This window comes from Enhydra lutris, unplaced genomic scaffold, assembly GCF_002288905.1.
Source record: "Enhydra lutris kenyoni isolate GAN:26980312 unplaced genomic scaffold, ASM228890v2 scaffoldscaffold13, whole genome shotgun sequence".
NCBI lineage: Eukaryota > Metazoa > Chordata > Mammalia > Carnivora > Mustelidae > Enhydra > Enhydra lutris.
The window spans coordinates 32,946,245-32,963,880 of NW_019154097.1; the positions used below are offsets into that span (position 1 = coordinate 32,946,245).

General features: G+C 51.4%; 1 protein-coding gene across 3 annotated transcripts; it reads right to left on the minus strand.

The window, feature by feature from the left end:
• Nucleotides 1-7,254: 7,254 nt before the first annotated feature.
• Nucleotides 7,255-17,502, minus strand: LOC111145959 (TruB pseudouridine synthase family member 2). 3 transcript variants are annotated; one of them, XM_022501290.1, is made up of 8 exons: nt 17,229-17,502; nt 16,741-16,872; nt 14,663-14,737; nt 13,428-13,489; nt 12,172-12,253; nt 9,302-9,374; nt 8,624-8,760; nt 7,255-7,876 (listed from the first exon to the last, which is right to left on the minus strand). In XM_022501290.1, exons 1-8 carry the CDS (start codon nt 17,437-17,439, stop codon nt 7,551-7,553), a joined length of 1,098 nt encoding a protein of 365 aa, XP_022356998.1. In that variant the 5' UTR covers nt 17,440-17,502; the 3' UTR covers nt 7,255-7,550. The 3 variants fall into 3 exon arrangements, with proteins under 3 accessions (XP_022356998.1, XP_022356999.1, XP_022357000.1); XM_022501291.1 differs by lacking the exon at nt 16,741-16,872; XM_022501292.1 differs by lacking the exons at nt 16,741-16,872; nt 17,229-17,502 and adding an exon at nt 14,382-14,549 and having other exon boundaries at nt 14,663-14,725.
• Between the last annotated feature and the right edge of the window lie 134 nt (nt 17,503-17,636).

A 17,636-nucleotide genomic window follows, 5' to 3' on the forward strand; every position in this document is an offset into this window, starting at 1 on the left:
TTCCCTTAGCCTCAAAGGCTTCTTCCTCCAGAAAATCTCCCTGGCTCTGTGCCAGACCTCCTTCAGCTTTTTATTCAAATGACCCCTTCCTAAGCTGCCCTGTTTAACATTCTCTCCTGGCTGTTTTGGGGCTGTCTCCTTTACTAATGTATTCCTGGTGCCTGTGGCAGGATCAGGAAAATACTGGGCACTCGTATTTGTTGGTCGAATTCTGGGTAAAGTGGCTGGAACCCCAAGCCTTTGGGAAAGCTGTCCCATCCTCCTGGCAATACAGTAGATAGATTCTGTCTGATAGAGAGGAACAGCCCAAGGTGGGAGAAGGTTGGAGCTTTCCTGTACCCCTGGGCCACCCACATAGGGTCTGGAGGAAGAAGCCCCTGTACCTGATGGACAGACAGGGAGAAATGGCCACGCTCTATCACACACGAAAGTAGCAAGTTGTGACACGCCGTGTATATTATAATTCCACTTTGTTAAACAAGTAACCATTTGGGTTTCCGTATAGTCAACATACAGACACTGAACTCATATACAGGTGAAAGGAAAACCCCGTTCCCTCTCTGCTCACAATACTACTGACATCACCCGTGTGTGGTTTTCCGTACAAACAATTCTCAGGGGACAAGGACTGGTGTTCCACAATTTAACTCAATTCTGATGCTAACCGCCTGGAGTTAACCAGGTTAACACAGGTTTCCGGGGCCCAGTCCCACAAGACGGCCCCCACTTCAGACGCTAATGGCGCATCTTGGATAGTCACCTGTCTGTGGACCGACCGGCTATAGATTGGGAATTCCCATGATCCCCCTCATCAATCATGATCATTTTCTTGAATAGCTTGTGGAACTGCTGGTGACCAGTTTACTATAAATGGTACAACTCAGGAACAGCCAAATGGAAGAGCCTCGCAGGGCTCCTTGCCAAGGTACTGCAGGGTGGGGCAGAGGGGGGCGGAGCTTCCATGTCCTCTCAGGGTACACCACCCTCTGGGCGCCTATATGTGTTCATGGAACGTGGAAGTTCTCCCAACCACATCATTTAGGGGGCTTTATGGAGCTCCCATTCAGCAGGCAGGTGTGGTTGAAGTGGGGCCTTATTATGAATGACAAAGGTATTCCTTTTACCTTTGTCACTTAGGAAATCACGCAGGTTGTAGGTGCTCTGGCCAGAGAAGATGGGGAGGAAGACCATGTATTTCTTATTATATCTCAGTATCACAACAGGGATTCAATTCTTTAAACACAGTTACTAAGCACCTATTGTGTGCCAGGCCTGGGACTCGTTAGTAAGCCACCAGTCGCTCCAGCAGAAAGGCAGGATGGCCTCATGGTTAGGAAGGCTGACTCTGGATAGCATAGATCTGATCCTGAACTCCCTTGCTGGGGTGTCCTTGGGCATGTCATTTGCCTTCAATTTCCTCTTCCGTAAACCAGGGATAGCCATAGTGCCTAAACCCTAGGCCCATGTGAGGATTAAATGAGATCGGGTATGTTCTGGCTCTTAGCCCAGGGCCTGGCACAAAGACAGCTCTCTGGAGGCATTTACTCATCGGGCTCATCTTGGTTCATCTTACCTTCTGTGAGACAGGCACTGTTGTCATCACTTCTACCTGACGGATGGAGGAAACCAAGACTCACCCACATGGAGCTACTGGCCCAGTTCACATCCTGAGGAGAGGCAGGGCTGGGATTCAAACCCAGGTGGTCAATCCCACAGTGCGCCTCGGACCACGTCAGCCCACAGAGGGAGCATGTATTGTGTTCCTAAATGAAAAAGAGATACATCCTGTTGTGATGTGGTTTGGGGGCAGTACCCAGATACTCGGTCCAACACCAGTCTACATGTTGCTATGAAGGCATTTGAAAAATGAAATTAACATGTACATCAGTGGCTGTATCAGGTTACCCTAAGAGGCATGGGTGGGCCTTATCCAATCAGTTGAAGGCCTTAAAATAAGAAGGGGAAAAAAACCCTGAGGTCCTCCACAGAAGAGGGAATTTTGTTTCCAGACTCTCTTGGGGCTCAAGCTACAACGGCTACTCTGTCCTGGCTCTTTTTTTTTTTTTTTTTAGATTTTATTTATTTATTTGACAGACAGAGATCACAGTAGGCAGAGAGGCAGGTAGAGAGAGAGAGGAGGAAGCAGGCTCCCTGCTGAGCAGAGAGCCCGATGCGGGACTCAATCCCAGGACCCTGAGATCATGACCTAAGCCGAAGGCAGAGGCCTAACCCACTGAGCCACCCAGGCACCCTCTGTCCTGGGTCTTCAGCCTGCCGCCTGCTGCTCTACCCTGCAGGTTTTGGATTTGCCAAGTTCCACAGTCATGTGACCAAATTTTTAAAAAGTTTTTATTTATTTATTTATTTTTAGTGATCTCTACATGCAACATGGGGCTCCACCTCACAGCTCCACGATCAAGAGTCACATGCTCCACCAGCTGAGCCAGCCAGGTGTCCCCACGTGAGCAAATTTCCTAAAATAAATCTCTCTCTAGATACACGCTTCCTGTTGGTCCTGTTTCTCTCAAGAGCCTTGACACACACATCCCCCCATCCTAGGAGCCCACGGTGTGGCTCCAGTGCATGAAGCAGACAAAGCCCTCATCTCAACAGACTCCTGAGAGAGATATTTATTTTTAAAGACTCATTTATTTATTTGAGAGAGAGAGTGAGCAGGGGGTAGGGGCAGAGGGAGAGGGACAGAGTCTCAAACAGACTTCAAACAGAGCAGGGAACCCAGTGTGGGGCTCAATCTCATGCCACTGAGATCACAAACCAAGCCAAAATAGACCTGGACACTTAACGGACTGTGCCACCCAAAGGCCCCATTTTTCTGTTTCGTAATCTAAGATCAACTACCCAAATTTTGCAAATTCTAGAATGAGATACAGATGGACTTCTCATATACAGTGCAATCAAATAAGAAGTTTACATTCTTAATTGGACAAGGGAAGGGGAGATGCTTAATGAAAGGCCTGGAGAGAGACCCCGGAGGGGACAGCTAGATTCCCTGATCCTGGGTGGCTACCCTCTAGGTCCCGGGAGCCCTGAGCTCTCCCTGCTGCCCCAGACAATCTGCAGCCAATGGGGGGGGAGCACAGAACCTGCCATGACCTGGGGGGAGTCTTTTGGCTACATGACAACAGTGACCTGAGGAGTACTGAGCCAGCCCAGGTGAAGGTCTAGCCATGTGTTGTGGGTCGAACTGTGTCCCTACACAATTCTCATGTTGAAGTCCTAATCTCTAGCACCTAAGAATGTGAACTGTTTTTGGAAATACGATCATTGCAGATGTAGTTAGTTAAGAGGAGGTCATACTGACTACAGTAAGTACTGCATCTAACCAGTGTCCTTATGAAAGGGGAGATTTGGACACGGGCGCGCACACGGGGAGAAGGCCACGGGAACGTGAAGGCAGAGATGTGAGTGATGCTTCTAGAAGCCAAGGAGCACCACAGGTCGCCAGCAAAACACCAAAAGCCAACACAGAAGCTTGGCACAGAGTCTTTCTCATTCCTCAGAAAGAGCTGACCCTGCCGACACTCTGCTTTTGGACCTCTCGCCTTCTATGCTTAGCCTGACAAGACAATCACTTTCCGCTGTTGAAGCCACTTGGTTTGTGGTACTCTGTTAGGGCGCCCCTGATAAACGAGCTCACTGTGCCCATCATTCGTGGCTGTTGGCTTCTGTCTTCTTAAACAGCCTCAAATAGCCATCCGAGTGTCCTGAAGACCGCAGAAGGGAATGGCCACACCTAGCTGGTTCCTGGGCTGGGGGGCTCTGGTATCAGAATCCTTAGGGACTTGCCAAAATGCAGACTTGCCAGGCCCTAGTCCAGACCCACTGAGTCAGAATCCAAGGTTTGGGGCCAGAATCTGGATTCTCAAAGGTCTCTCCACTTTTTTTCTTTTTTTTTTTTTAAGATTTGTTTATTTGACACAGAGAGTGCACATGAGCAAGGGGAGGGTTGAGGAAGGGCAGAGGAAGAGGGAGAGAGAGAATCTTCAAGCAGACTCCCTATTCAGCGCAGAGCCCAACACGGGGCTCAATCTCACAATCCTGCGATCGTGACCTGAGCTGAAATCAAGGGTCGGACGCTTAATCAACAGGCGCCTTCAGGATCTTCTTTTTCCGGTAGATTTTTTTTTTAGAACAGTTGTTCACAGAAAAATTGAGAGGATAGTACAGAGAATTCCTGTATCTTCAGCACGAACTTGCCATACTGTCGTACTATTAACATTTCACATGCACGTGCATATTTGTTAGATAATGAATGAATACTGATACGTTACTATTAACTAACACCCAGAAATTATTTATTTTCCTTTGTTTTTACCTAAAGTCCTCTTTTCTGTTCCGGGGTCCCCTACTACATCTATTATTTTTAAAAGATTTTTAAAAAAGATTTTATTTATTTATTTGAGAGGGACAGAATGTGAGAGAGAGAGAGAGAGAATAGAGAGAGCAAGAGCGAGCATAAGAGGGGGAAAGTCAGAGGGAGAAGCAGACTCCCCACAGAGCAGAGAGCCCAATGTGGGGCTTGATCCTGGACTCCAGGATCATGACCTGAGCTGAAGGCAGTCGCCCAACCAACCAAGCCACCCAGGCGCCCCATTTTTAAAAGATTCTAGTTATTTATTTGTCAGAGAGGGAGGGAGGAAGTATGAGCAGGGGGAGCCGAAGGTAGAGGGAGAAGCAGGCTCCCCGCTGAGCAAGGAGCTCAATGCAGGGCTTGATCCCAGGACCCTAGGATCATGATCTGAGCCAAAGGCAGATGCTTGACTGACTGAGCCACCCAGGTGTGTCCCCTCCCCACTTACACACACATAGTACCTCTAGTGGGCATGTCTCCTTTGGCTCCTCTTGGCTGTGGTGGTTTCTCGACTTCACTGCTTTCGATAACCTTGATAGTTTTGAGAGCTACTAGTCAGGTATTTTATAGGATGCTGCACCACCAAAATCTGCCCCACGTCCTTCTCATAAGACTGGGGCTCTGGCTTATTGGGAGGAAGACCACAGAGGTAAAGGGCCATTTTCATTACATCGCAGCAAGAGGACACACCAGCAACAGGACTTAACCACTGTCACTGTTGACCTTGATCACCTGGCTTGATCACCTTGATCACTTGTCAAGTTCCCAGCTGATTTTTACGCCAGATAAACAGGAGGAGATGAGCAGAATGCCTCTGACTCAGTGACAACTCTTTTAGGTCACTGTTCAGAAGAAAGGAGTCCCAGTAACCTGTGGGCTCACACAGAGCACAGGTCTGCCTTGCGAGTCCCCGGGGCAAGTACCTGACCATGATTTGTCACAATCCCACCAGGTAGGCAAAATCATTATCCCCATGTTATTTTTTTTTAAGATTTTACTTATTTTTTTGACAGACAGAGATCACAAGTAGGCAGAGAGGCAGGCGGGGGGTGGGGTGGGGGGAAACAGGCTCCCTGCTGAGCAGAGAGCACGATGTGGGGCTCGATCCCAGGACCCTGAGACCATGACCCTGAGACCATGACCTGAGCCGAAGGCAGAGGCTTTAACCCACTGAGCCACCCAGACGCTCCCATTATCCCCATGTTATGTTTGAGGGAGCTGCTCTTCTGAGGCCCCATGGCCAGAAACCAGCCGAGCCACATCTGTTCAGCCTTGCTCTGAGCTCCGCGCTGCCCCCACTTGAAGGCGAGGGTGCCGGTGGATGGGGCCTCCTCTCCCAGGGTGACAGCCGGGAGGAGATGTGCAGGGCTTCCCCTCAGGGCCCAGACTGGAACCTTAGCCAGAGGCCAACCTGCTCATTCTAGCCCAAATGTTCTGAGTGGGAAAATATCCAGATAGAAGTTAAAAGAGAGCCAGGCCCAAACAAACAAACAAACAACAAAACAAAAAAACACCCAATCCACATGGGATCAAGGTGTCCAAAGCCTAGGAAAATCAAATTGGCAGGGAAAAAATGACTAAAAAAATTTTTTTTTCTTAAAGATTTATTTTTGTGAGAGAGAGAGGGCACATGCAGGCATGCACAAGGGGGAAGAGGGTCAGAAGGAGAAGCAGGCTTCCCATTGAGCAGGAAGCCCCATGCGGGACTCAATCCCAGGACCCTGGGATCACGACCTGAGCCAAAGGCAGATGCTTAACCCACTGAGCCACTCAGGTGCCCAGAAAAACTGTTTTTTTTTTTTTTTTTTTAAGATTTTATTTTATTTGATAGAGATCACAAGTAGGCAGAGAGGCAGGCAGAGAGAGAGAGAAGAGGAAGCAGGCTCCCTGCCGAGCAGAGAGCCCGATGCGGGGCTCGATTCCAGGACCCTGGGATCATGACCTGAGCCGAAGGCAGAGGCTTTAACCCACTGAGCCACCCAGGCACCCCGAAAAACTGGTTTTTGATCCTTTTCCTGAGGTTATTAGAATAGAGACTTTTCAATTTTTTTTTTTTAAGTAATCTCTATACCCAACACAGGGCTCGAACTCACAACCCCAAGTTCAAACATTGCGTGCTCTACACACTGAGCCAGCCAGGCTCCCGGAGAGTAGAGCCTTTGGCCCTGTATGCCCCATATTTGCTTAGCCAGTCCCTTATTGATGGATGGTAATGTGTTTCCTATTTGTTACTATACATTGTAGCTATCACCTTCTAAGTACCTAGAACTGCCTGCAATTTATGCCAGAAGACAGATTCCTGAAACTAGAACTGCTAAGTCACAGAGCAGGAGTATTTTTAATTTTGACACATAGTACTACCAAGTTACTCCTAAAAGGTTTCTAAGTTGTACCTTCCCCTTCCTACCAATAGCACCCACTGCCCATTTTCTCACATCATCACCAATATTAGATACTCTTTTTGTTGTTTGGAAAGGCAAGGAAAAGTCATTATTTTCATCTGTATGTCTCTCATTGTTAGAGATACTGAGTATCATTTCCGGTTTTTAGTGGCCATTTGGATTTTTTTTTTTTAAGATTTATTTATTTGACAGAGATCACAAGTAGGCAGAAAGGCAGGCAGAGAGAGAGAGAGGAGGAAGCAGGCTCCCTGCCAAGCAGATAGCCCCATGCGGGGCCTGATCCCAGAACCCCGGGACCACGACCCGAGCCGAAGGCAGAGGCCTCAACCCACTGAGTCACCCAGGCGCCCCAATTTTTTTTTTAAGATTTTATTTATTTATTTCTCAGAGTGAGCACAGGTAGAGAGAGTGGCAGGCAGAGGCAGAGGGAGAGGCAGGCTTCCCGCTGAGCAAGGAGCCCGATGCGGGACTCAATCCCAGGACGCTGGGATCACAAGCCGAAGGCAGCCGTTTAACCCACTGAGCCGCCCCTGGATATTCATTCTTAAACATATTACAAGTATTTTGATCTGTCTTATCATTTATCATCTGTTCCTCCATAGGAAAAGTTTTTCCTTTTCCGTGGGGTCAAGTCTGTTGACCTTCTTTCTTACAGTTTCAGACTTTCCTGTCACATGTAGAAAAGCTTCCTTTACTTTTGCATTCCGCAGTTCTTGTTCCAGCTCATGAACAATTCTTATCCATCCACTGTCCCGCCAGGCCAGCCGCAGGGTCTGTCAATGCCCAGCACAGCTCTCCGGCCCCAAGGCAGAGCTCGGCTCCCTAGAGTCCCAGGGCCGGCCAGGACCCTGAAGCTGCTGGGTGCCCAGCCCTAGCCCCAAGCTCTTCTCCAGCTCTGCGGCCACCCGGGGAGCTGCAGCCTGGATGGCATCCTGGATGCTATGTAAGTCCCAATGGGTCCTCAGGAGAGCATCATCTAAGGTGAAAAAGCCATCCCGTGTGCGCCGCACTTGGGAGCAGACGGCGGTGGTCTTCAGCTCCAGGCCGATCTCATGCACCAGCCTTCTCAGCTGCTTCTGTGTCTCATGCATGCACTGCACCTCTGTCGGGGACATACAACAGATCCCAAGGTTACGCGCACAGCCTCCGGTTATCTGATCTAGATCCTCACCGTGATACCTCTTGGCTATGTGATCACCTTAACAGAAGACCAAGCTCTCCAGGGCTTTGCTATTCAAAGCGCAGCCCAGGGGCCAGCCCTGAAGGTTGATTAGATGTGCAGAACCTTGGGTTCCACCCAGACCTGCAGAATCAGAGTTTGCTCCCCATCCCCCAAGACCTCCAGGGGATTTGTGCGCAGGTTAACTTCCAGAAGGCAGCTCTAGTCTAAGACTTAAGGCTCATCTGTAAAATGGGTGGTGAGGAATCTCAAGAGATAATGTACTCAAGGTGCTTATCTTTGGGAGTCCCGGTCAACAGTCAAGGAGCCCTTATGACTCGAGGAGGAGAGAGTAGGAAGGAGGGAGGGGCTGAGCTGGGTGGGACTGGGGAGGTGAGGGCGCTGTCTGATGTCCCACGGCTACTTGAAACATTGGGACGCACTGGAAATGAACCGCTGAGTATAAACTTGCTCGCTAAGCTCTGGCTTCAAAGCTAACTTGGCAGCATACAGGCCTGTGTGTGCTGTGATGGGCCAAGTTCAGTCCAAGGCTGAGAAGGCAGCTGGCCGCTGGTGCGGTAGCCAGCAGACAGCAGGGCGGGCATGGGCTGGCCTCTGCAAGGGCATTCCACAGTGACTCCCCAAACCCAGGAGCCCCGTCTCATGCTCCAACTTCCTGGGGCAACTTACGTATGAGGAATTCCGGAGGCGCAAAGTGGATGCACTGGATGGCCGTTACCAGCATTGGGGACTTGTTCATAGGCCGGATCAAGCCTCTCACAGCCATCTCATAGGCCTCCTGGGTCTGCAAGTCCAGGTTGGAGTACCTGGGGATCAGAAGAGGGCTGGCGTGGGATGGGGAGCCGGGCCCAGTTTACCCCTGGCCCTGCCCCCCTCGTGAAGAGCTTTCCTGAAGCTTTTCCTTCACTTTCCATCTTCCCTGCCCCTCCAGCTGCCCTCTTCTCTGTCCCCTCCAATCCCTAAACGCAGGCTCTGGCCTCCTCTGCAGTCTCCCGGCTTCCCGTCATGGGCATGCTGCCTGCTCCCGCCCACTGGCTCTAGGTCATGTGATCTGGGTTCCTGGCTTCCCTCTCCACTAAGTCATAAACTCTCACTGAGGCTAGCTGGGGTCTCTTGATCCCCCCTGGTCTCCCCAGGGGCTGGCCTGGCACAAAGAAACACTTCTGGGTGCTGTGGAAGCAAGGGCTGGTCCATGTCTGCTTTCCGGCTCCAAAATGAAAAGTCCTTAGAATCTGCCCCAGGGTGGGCGGAGCCTACAGGGAGCCCAGTGGGCACTTCTGACTTCTTACTCTCCCAGCACCCCCTCAAGGGCCCCACTCAGGAGAGTGTGGATGGGGCCCCACTTACATCACCAGGGCCTTCTGATGGGAACCCTGGATCAGGGCCAGGATTCGGTCCAGCTTCTCTCTGGTCACATGATCTGGAAAAGCCAAGGGATGGTCACCCCCAAGTGTCTGCCGAGGACAGGCCACAACAAATCGGCAAACTCCCTTCCCTCAAACCAGCCCCATCCTTGGAACCTGGAGGGGCCCCAGGGCAACCTCTGGTCCCAGGGCTCCCACTCAGGGGCTTGAGAGTCCTTTGAAACTCTTACGAAAGCCCAGGACCCTCTTCTCAGAAAGTTATGCTTGAACTCAGCATTGTGAGGACATTTTTAAGGGGCTCACGGACTCCAACTTAAGAATACTTTCTTTGGGAAAGGAGGCTCCAAGCCGTACTATGGCTTATCCAACATTCTAAGCCAGGTCCCCCGAGCCTCAGTCTGGGTTTTTATATGCCAGGGACCCTGGGAGGGAGAGTGCCATCTGTCTGAAAGTAGACACAGATGGCGAGAAGCTCCGCCTGCTGGTCCCGAGTGACTAGGGCACGCAGCAGCTAGGCCTAGGGATTCTCACAGACTGCCAGGAGGCGGACCCTGCGGCCCAGCTGGGCCAGAGTTCTGAGCACAGGGGTGGTGACCAAAGGTCTGCCAGCTCATGCAGAGCCTAGACCTCTGATCTCCTCTGTTTGGCTTTCTTCATGCTGCTGTTCTACCTGAAATGGACCCACCACGACTGCCTCCTCCCTCCTCGACAGCCCAGCTCAAATGCGGCCTCCTCCAGAAAGCCCTCCTGGAGCATGTCACTTCTTCATCCTGCCTCCTGCAGCTCTGCCCTTGGGTTTCTGCCCAGCATTTAATTTGCTTTGGTTTGGGACGCCGGGGTGGCTTAGTCGGTCAAGTGTCTGCCTTCAGCTTAGGGCATGGTCCCAGGGTCCCAGGATCGAGACCCACATCGGGCTCCCTGCTCAATGGGGAGCCTGCTTCTCCCTCTGCCTGCAGCTCCTCCTGTTTGTGCTTTTTCTCTCTCTCAGAAAAATTAAAAAAAAAAAATCCTTTAATTTACTTTGGTTTTAACATTATTTTTTAGTTATATAATTGACATACGACTCTTCTTTAAGAAATACGTTTTTAGGGGCACCTGGGTGGCTCAGTGGGTTAAGCCTCTGCCTTCAGCTCAGGTCATGATCTCAGGGTCCTGGGATCGAGCCCCGAGTCGGGCTCTCTGCTCAGCAGGGAGCCTGTTTCCCTCTCTCTCTGCCTGCCTCTCTGCCTACTTGTGATCTCTCTGTCAAATAAATAAAATAAAATAAGAAGGGAAACCAAACCAAAAAAAAAAATGTTTTTATAAGATTTATTTGAGAGAGAGAGCACGTGCATACACGTGCATGCCAGAAGAAGGGGGAGAGGGAGAGGATCTTAAGTAGGCACCCCTCTTCTTTAAGATTTAGATCAGGGGGCACCCAGGCGGCTCAGTGGGTTAAGTTTCCAACTCTTGATTTCTGCTGAGGTCGAGATCTCAGGGTTGTGACATCAAGCCCTGTGCCGGGCTCCACACTCAGTGTGGAGCCTGCTTAAGATCATCTCCCCTTGCCCCTTCTCCCTGAATGCACATTCTTCCTCTCTCTCTCTCTCCCTCTCAAATAAATAAATGAATAAATAAAATCTTAGAAAAAAAGAAAAAAGAAAAAAGAAAGAAATTTAGCTCAGCATTATTAACAAGCATCTCCCCTCCTCCAAATTCCCGCTGCCTCCCAACCAGAGTGTCAACCTGGTAACTGTCTCTGGACGTGTTTTGGATGCTGACACACCCACCCGTACAGATTACATAGTGTTACTCTGCCACGGTCTTAATCCTGTGCACAAGATGCAGAGGTGTGTGTCAGCTCTCCCTGCTAGACTGAGTTCACTGAGCCTGGGGACCCCATCTGATTCATATATCCGCCCCCCAAGAGCCTGGCCCATGGCTGGTGCCCAAAAACATCTGTCAAATAAGAAAATGTAATTGGGGGCACCTGGGTGGCTCAGTCAGTTAATTTTCTGCCTTCAGCTCAGGTCCCCATCCCAGGGTCCCGAAATCGAGCCCCGCATCAGGCTCCCTGCTCAGCAGGGAGTCTGCTTCTCCCTCTCTCTCTGCCTGCCGCTCTGCCTACTTGTGCTCTCTGTCAAATAAATAAAATCTAAAACAAAACAAAACAAAAACATAACTGATCTTACAGAAAGTGTTAGAACATTGGGAGTGTAAGAAGTGAAGAATGAGTCATCCAACCGTCCATCCATCCGCCTACCTCCCCCCTCCCCCCTCCCATGTCCCAGGCTCTGCACTGCGTGTAACCACAGGCTTGGAATGACATGGTCCCTGCTCCCACGGGGACAGTGTGGGGTGGGAAGCCAGATAATAAATGACTAATCATGGGGCACCTGGGTGGCTCAGTCAGTTGACCATCTAACTCTTGATTTTGGCTCAGGTCATTATTGCAGAGTCATGGGATCGAGCCCCACATCGAGCTCTGCACTCTGAGCGTGGAGTCTGCTTGAGATTCTCTCTCCCTTGTTGCTTTTGCCCTTCCTTCCACGCTCTGTCTCTAATAAATAAACTTTAAGAAATCACTAATCATTAGTTGGTTCCTGTTCTCAGAGCCCATCTAGTTCATCTGGGGTTAGAGGAGCTTCCCTGGGGAGGTGACATTTGTGCCAGGTCGGGAGGCAGAGGGAGCACCGGGCAACTGTACCTGCGATACAGAACGATGTGCCCACAGGCCTCCGACAGCCAGCCTGAGCGAGCTGGAGTCAGCGGGGCCTGCGTGGCCAGCGTGGGGGTGAGAAGCAAGGGAGAGCAAGCGTGAAGGCAGCCACAGCCGCTCTCCTCCCACCGCCCTGGGCTCCTGCGGGCTCTCACCGTACGTTGACTTCTCCACCAGCCGCCCCTCATCACAGAAGTCATCTGTGGCTTTGCCCAGGAGGCCCCGTACTGTGTAATCCTGCAGGGGCAGGGAAGGAAAGATGTGCTCAGAGTCCCTGCTCACCCTTAGCACCGAGGAGAGAGGTGCGCCCAGCAGCTCCCACCCCCGACCTTTTAGACAGGCTGCAGATGGGGGGGTCCTCAGGTCTCCCCGCAGGAAGCCAGGCACTCAGCACCCACCCAGCCACCCCACTGTCCCCCCCGCAGGAAGGGTGCCAGACTCCCCTTTGACAGCAAGCACCTGCCCACAAAGGGCGGTGACCACCCCGTGCCTCCACGTCTCTCCTCTCTAACGAGACCTGACAACTGCTCCGGCCGGGCCCCTCCCAGTGCACCCGGTTGGCTTCTCCCCAGCCTCCAAATACGATCTGTGTGGCTAGCGGCCTCTGCCACACAGAAGTGATGACAGCAGCAGCGATGATAATTTACGGAGTATCTACCATGCACCAGTGACTGTGCTAAGTACAGTGCATGTAACTTAAACTTCAGAGTGACCCTAGAGAGGAGGTACTATTAGCACTCCCATTTTACAAATGAAAAAATGGAGGAACACGAGTGTTAAGTAATCTACCCAGGGACCCACAGCTGGCAGAGGGGCAAAAGTCAGTTTCAAAAGGAAGCCATATGGCTCCAGAATCTGTGCTCTTAACCATTAAAAATGGAGGCCCCCTAACACAGCACCTCTGTCCCCACTCATGGTGCCAGACTCCACGGCCCCAGCCCAGAGACAAGCTCCCTGATGCCTGGATGGTGACATCCACCTCTCAGTTTTGGAGCGGGGGAGCGGGGATGGAGTGGTGTCACGACCAGGCTCTGGGGTTGGACAGATCCAGGTGCAAATCGCAGTTCTGTTCCTTACAGGCTACGCAACCCTGCGCAAATGACATCCCCTCTCTGTGCCTCGGTGGTCTCATCGGTGAGATGGGTTAACAGCAGATCCCACTTTGTGGGGAAGTGGTGAGGCACCCACAAGGGAATCCACGTGTAGTGCTCAGCAGAGCGGACAGCACACTGTAAGGCTAGAGGTCATTACCACGCTATCCCTACAGTCTCCTCCAGCACCGAGCCATGAAACAAGGCTGGCTGATAACCTGGGTGTTACCCCATGGAGTCCTCTCAGCTTCAGATTTCCTGCCAGTGAGCCCCAGGAAAAGGACCGGGGGCTGAATGAGTTGTCCCCAGCGCCCCCATACCTTGGTGAGGTGAGCGTTGTACATGCTGGTGAGAAGCCTGCGTCCATGTCCCACGCCGAGCACTGGAAGACACCCAGGCTGATCTCACACCTGCCTCCCCCCTTCCCGTTGCCCTGGGACCTCCAGCCCCCACAACCACCACCCCCATACTTCCATCTCCGATGCTACTAAAGCCAGCAAGAGGACAAGGACAGTTTCTTCTACAGGGAGCAAGTGAGCTCCCCCGGGGAAGATATGAAATTGTAGGTTTTGGGGCCCACCCATTTGTACTGACTCTGACTCCTGGAGGGGAGGGGCCTTGATCCTTAGTAAGAACCCAGGGAGTTCTGATCCACTCAAAAGAAACACACCAGTGGCTCAGTCACACAGACCTGCCCTCAAATCTGGGGTGACTCTAAGCATGTCCATTAGCCTCCTTGGGCCTCAGGCTCCCCATCTGTAAAATGGGGATACAAGATACTGTCTGATCCCTGTGTGTGTTGTGAACACTGAGGCAATGCGCAGGAAGTAGTAAGCATAAAGGAAGGGCCCAAAAAAGGGGCATTGTGGCCACTCCCTGCCTCTTCCTGCCTGTTTCTCCCTCTGGCTGAAGGAGAGAATGAGCCTCCATTCACTCCTGGAGCGGGAGGACAGGGAGAGGGAGCATGAGATCATGTCTGCCTGCCTGTGCCCCAGGAAGCGAGATAAGGGGGCTGTGACTACTGCCCATGGAGGATGTGGCCACCGCCTGACCCTAGGGACACAGATGGCTCATGACTCAGGGCTTTGTGTGTCCAGCCCCAGTGACATTCAGACCCTGGCCAGTGGGGCCAGAGTCACGCGCTTGGCTACCCCACACAAGTGATGACAGTTTTTGCTCCCTGGACCAGGGGCGGTCAATAGCCACATGACCCAAACCCAGTCACCTAAGCTCCTGGACCCTTCTTTTCCTCGTGAAAATCATAAACCACCTACCTAATAAGGTTGTCATGAAAACTCGTGTGTAAAGGGCTTCATATTGCACGTGACACGCAGACATCACTTGATAAAGGTGGGCAATTACGACATCCCCCCTTCTACTAGCTGACCAGACTTGGGGCAGGAAGCAGGGAAGGCAGGCAGTGGCGGGCAATGGCTGTCAGGCTGGAAGTGGGCGGGGCTCATGGTAACTCGCCCCCATCCCTCACCTCCCCCCACTCCCAGGGTCTTCTCCCAAGACTGTATCACTGCACCCCTGGGCTCACCACACCACCTACCAAGCACCCCAGATGCTTGGGCATCCAGCCGGTGTCCCACGCCAATCTTCAGGCTGGTGAATGCTGGTCCACAGACTAGAAACAAACAAACGGGGTCCCTTTGCTCCCTGGATTGCTGGATCCAGCCTCCAGGATGACTTCAGCCTGCACCATGGCTTCATTCCTAGGATGTAGCCTCATGGAGCCCAAACGAAGAGCAGTTTGGACTCTCGGGCTTCCCCACTGCAGAATCTGGGGCCTAGAACCATTTCCTTAGTTCCCTGACTCCAGAAAAAGGGCCTGTTACTCTGCCTATCATTGTTCCCCGGGTGAGAGGCTTTGAGGGGACTAGGCAGTACACTGGGACGCAACTTTCCTACTCAGCTGCAGCAGAAGGAGAGTCCTGGTCACCCCAGTAAGAAAATGGAGGTGGAAAGTTCCTGAAGGCAGGGTATGGGTCCCAAGTTCTAACCCTAAGGCCAGAACTCACCAGGTGCTCAGGAAATAACTAATGAGGGATGCCTGGGTGGCTCAGTTGGTTAAGCGTCTGCCTTCGGCTCAGATCATGATCCCAGGGTCCTAGGATCCAGTCCCACACTGGGCTTCTTGCTCAGCAGGGAGTCTGGCTTTTCTCTCTGCCTCTCCCCCTGCTCACACTTTCTAATAAATAAATCAAATCTTTAAAGAAATTAAAATAAAAACATTTTTTTTAAAGATTTTATTTATTTATTTGACAGACAGAGATCACAAGCAGGCAGAGAGGCAGGCAGAGAGAGAGGAGGAAGCAGGCTCCCTGCTGAGCAGAGAGCCCGATGTGGGGCTTGATCCCAGGACCCTGAGATCATGACCTGAGCCGAAGGCAGCGGCTTAACCCACTGAGCCACCCAGGCGCCCCATAAAAACATTTTTTAAAATGTGCATCAATTATACCTCAATGACGCTATTAAAAAAAAAAAAAAAAAAAGAACGTATGTAGGAATGAGCCAGAAGCATATACACTTCCACAGAACAAGAGGTATCCGGGGGAAGGATACGGGATGGTTAAGTGCCTACTGAATCCAGGCTTTGTTATTTAATGTCAACACTGAGCCTCAGTTTCCTCATTTGTGAAATGAGAACAGGACCCACCTCACGTGGTGGTGAAGATTTAATGAAATGGTACTTGCTAAAAGCTTAACATGGTATGTAGTACAGGAGAGATTCTCAGTACATACTTGTTACTGCTATACTGTAGAGTCACTAAATATCACTGCCAAAGGGATTTTAGTAGTTTCTGGCTGAATCCCTCAGTCTTCCTAATCTTGTCTAGTGACAGGGAGCTCATTACAACTAGTTCCATTCTTGGGCAGCTTTGCTGACTAAAAAAGTCACTCTTGGGGTGCCTGGGTGGGGTGGCTCAGTGGGTTAAAGCCTCTGCCTTCAGCTCAGGTCATGATCCCAGGGTCCTGGGATCGAGCCCCTCATCAGGCTCTCTGCTTGGCGGGGACCCTGCTTCCCCTTCTCTCTCTGCCTGCCTCTCTGCCTACTTGTGATCTCTGTCAAATAAATAAATAAAATCTTTAAAAAATTTTAAAAAGTCACTCTTTCCCAAGAGCCCAAAAGTCCCGCCTTAGGACTTCTACCTGAGGGTCTCAATTCCCATCTGGAATCCCAGCATAGCTAAAAGGGCCAGCAAGCTACAGTCCAAGCCAAATCCTCAAGCCTGTTTTTTCAATGGCCCATGAGTTAAATTTTTTTTTTTCATTTTTCAATGATCCCCCTAAAATCAAGAAAATAATATTTTGTGACATAGGAAAATTATATGAAACTCAAATGTCACTTTCCATAAATAAAGTTCTATTGGAACACAGCCAGGCTCACTGCATTCCATATTGCCTACGGGTTCTTTGCACTACAATGGCAGAATCCGGCCTGCAAAGCCTAAAATATTTGCTATCTGGCCCTTTTGCAGGAAAATTTGCCTATTCCCGGTCAAATAAATCCTTCATCCCCGCTGTGGCCTTTCAAGGGATAAGAGTCTGAGCACGCACAGGGACACTGGCTCTGAGCACAGACTGCCTGGGAAATGACACCCAAGCCCCTGCCTCAATGTGCCTTACCCAGCGGATGGTTGGTGAGGGTGGGCACACTGGTGGCAGTGAGAGTAAGCGCCTTCTCTTCACCGTCCCCCACGGGACCCAGCAGGAAACGAACACGCTGCTCAGGAGCGGGAGCCTTCCCAGCATTGACACCTGAGTACACAAAGGTCAAGACATCAGGTCAGTTCTGTCCAGACACCTGGGGCAGGTGAGACTGGGAGGTACGGAGACATGGAAGAGAAAGTCCACGATGTAGCGAACAGCAGCAGTTAAGCATCAGGCGCGGGTTCAAAATCTGACTCTATTACCTATGACACCAGACAATACTGTTTAGCCATCTGAACGCAGGGGAAAGTGAGGAATAACGGAGTGTACAGACTCCTTGATTAGGAAAGCGCTCCGCCCAGAGGACTGGGTCACATGACTTCATTTGGCCAGGAGGATCGGAAGCGGAGATGGACTCCCGGGAGAACAGGAGCAGGATCGTGGGTCTGCTTCGAGGGGCTCACCCTTCAGAAGCTGCAGCTCCACGGTGTCCCGCACGTGCTTCCATTTCAGCCCCGGGGGCTTGTAGACCGCGAAGAGCCCGTGCAGCCGCGCCAGGCCGCGGGACCCCATCCCCGAAGCCCGCGCGGCGCCCGCTGGTGAAGTAGCTGCACCCGAACGGAAGTGCCGTACGGTCCCCCTCCCAAATGTGGTCCGGACCATGGGTGCCGCCATGTTTCTTAGCCGGAAGAGGTTCTCGTCTTATTGGCCTCGGGGAAAACGCACGGAAGAGAGGACAGTAGGGCCCGACGCTGAACCTCGAGCGGAGATCACTCGGGCACCCTTTCTGGGAGTGAGGGGAAATGGGGAGTTTTGCTTCGGTGGGAATAGATAGTAGACAGGTCGCCTGGGTTTCCTTCTCATACTGAGCG

Excerpts from the sequence above, each read along its gene's own strand:
- LOC111145959 (XM_022501290.1), bottom strand. The coding sequence starts at position 17,439 with ATGGCGGCACCCATGGTCCGGACCACATTTGGGAGGGGGACCGTACGG. Across the intron at positions 8,761-9,301 it reads CATCAGAAGGCCCTGGTGAT|GTACTCCAACCTGGACTTGC; the intron begins GTAAGTGGGGCC and ends TCTGATCCCCAG. Across the intron at positions 7,877-8,623 it reads GCCTCCGGAATTCCTCATAC|AGGTGCAGTGCATGCATGAG; the intron begins GTAAGTTGCCCC and ends TGTCCCCGACAG.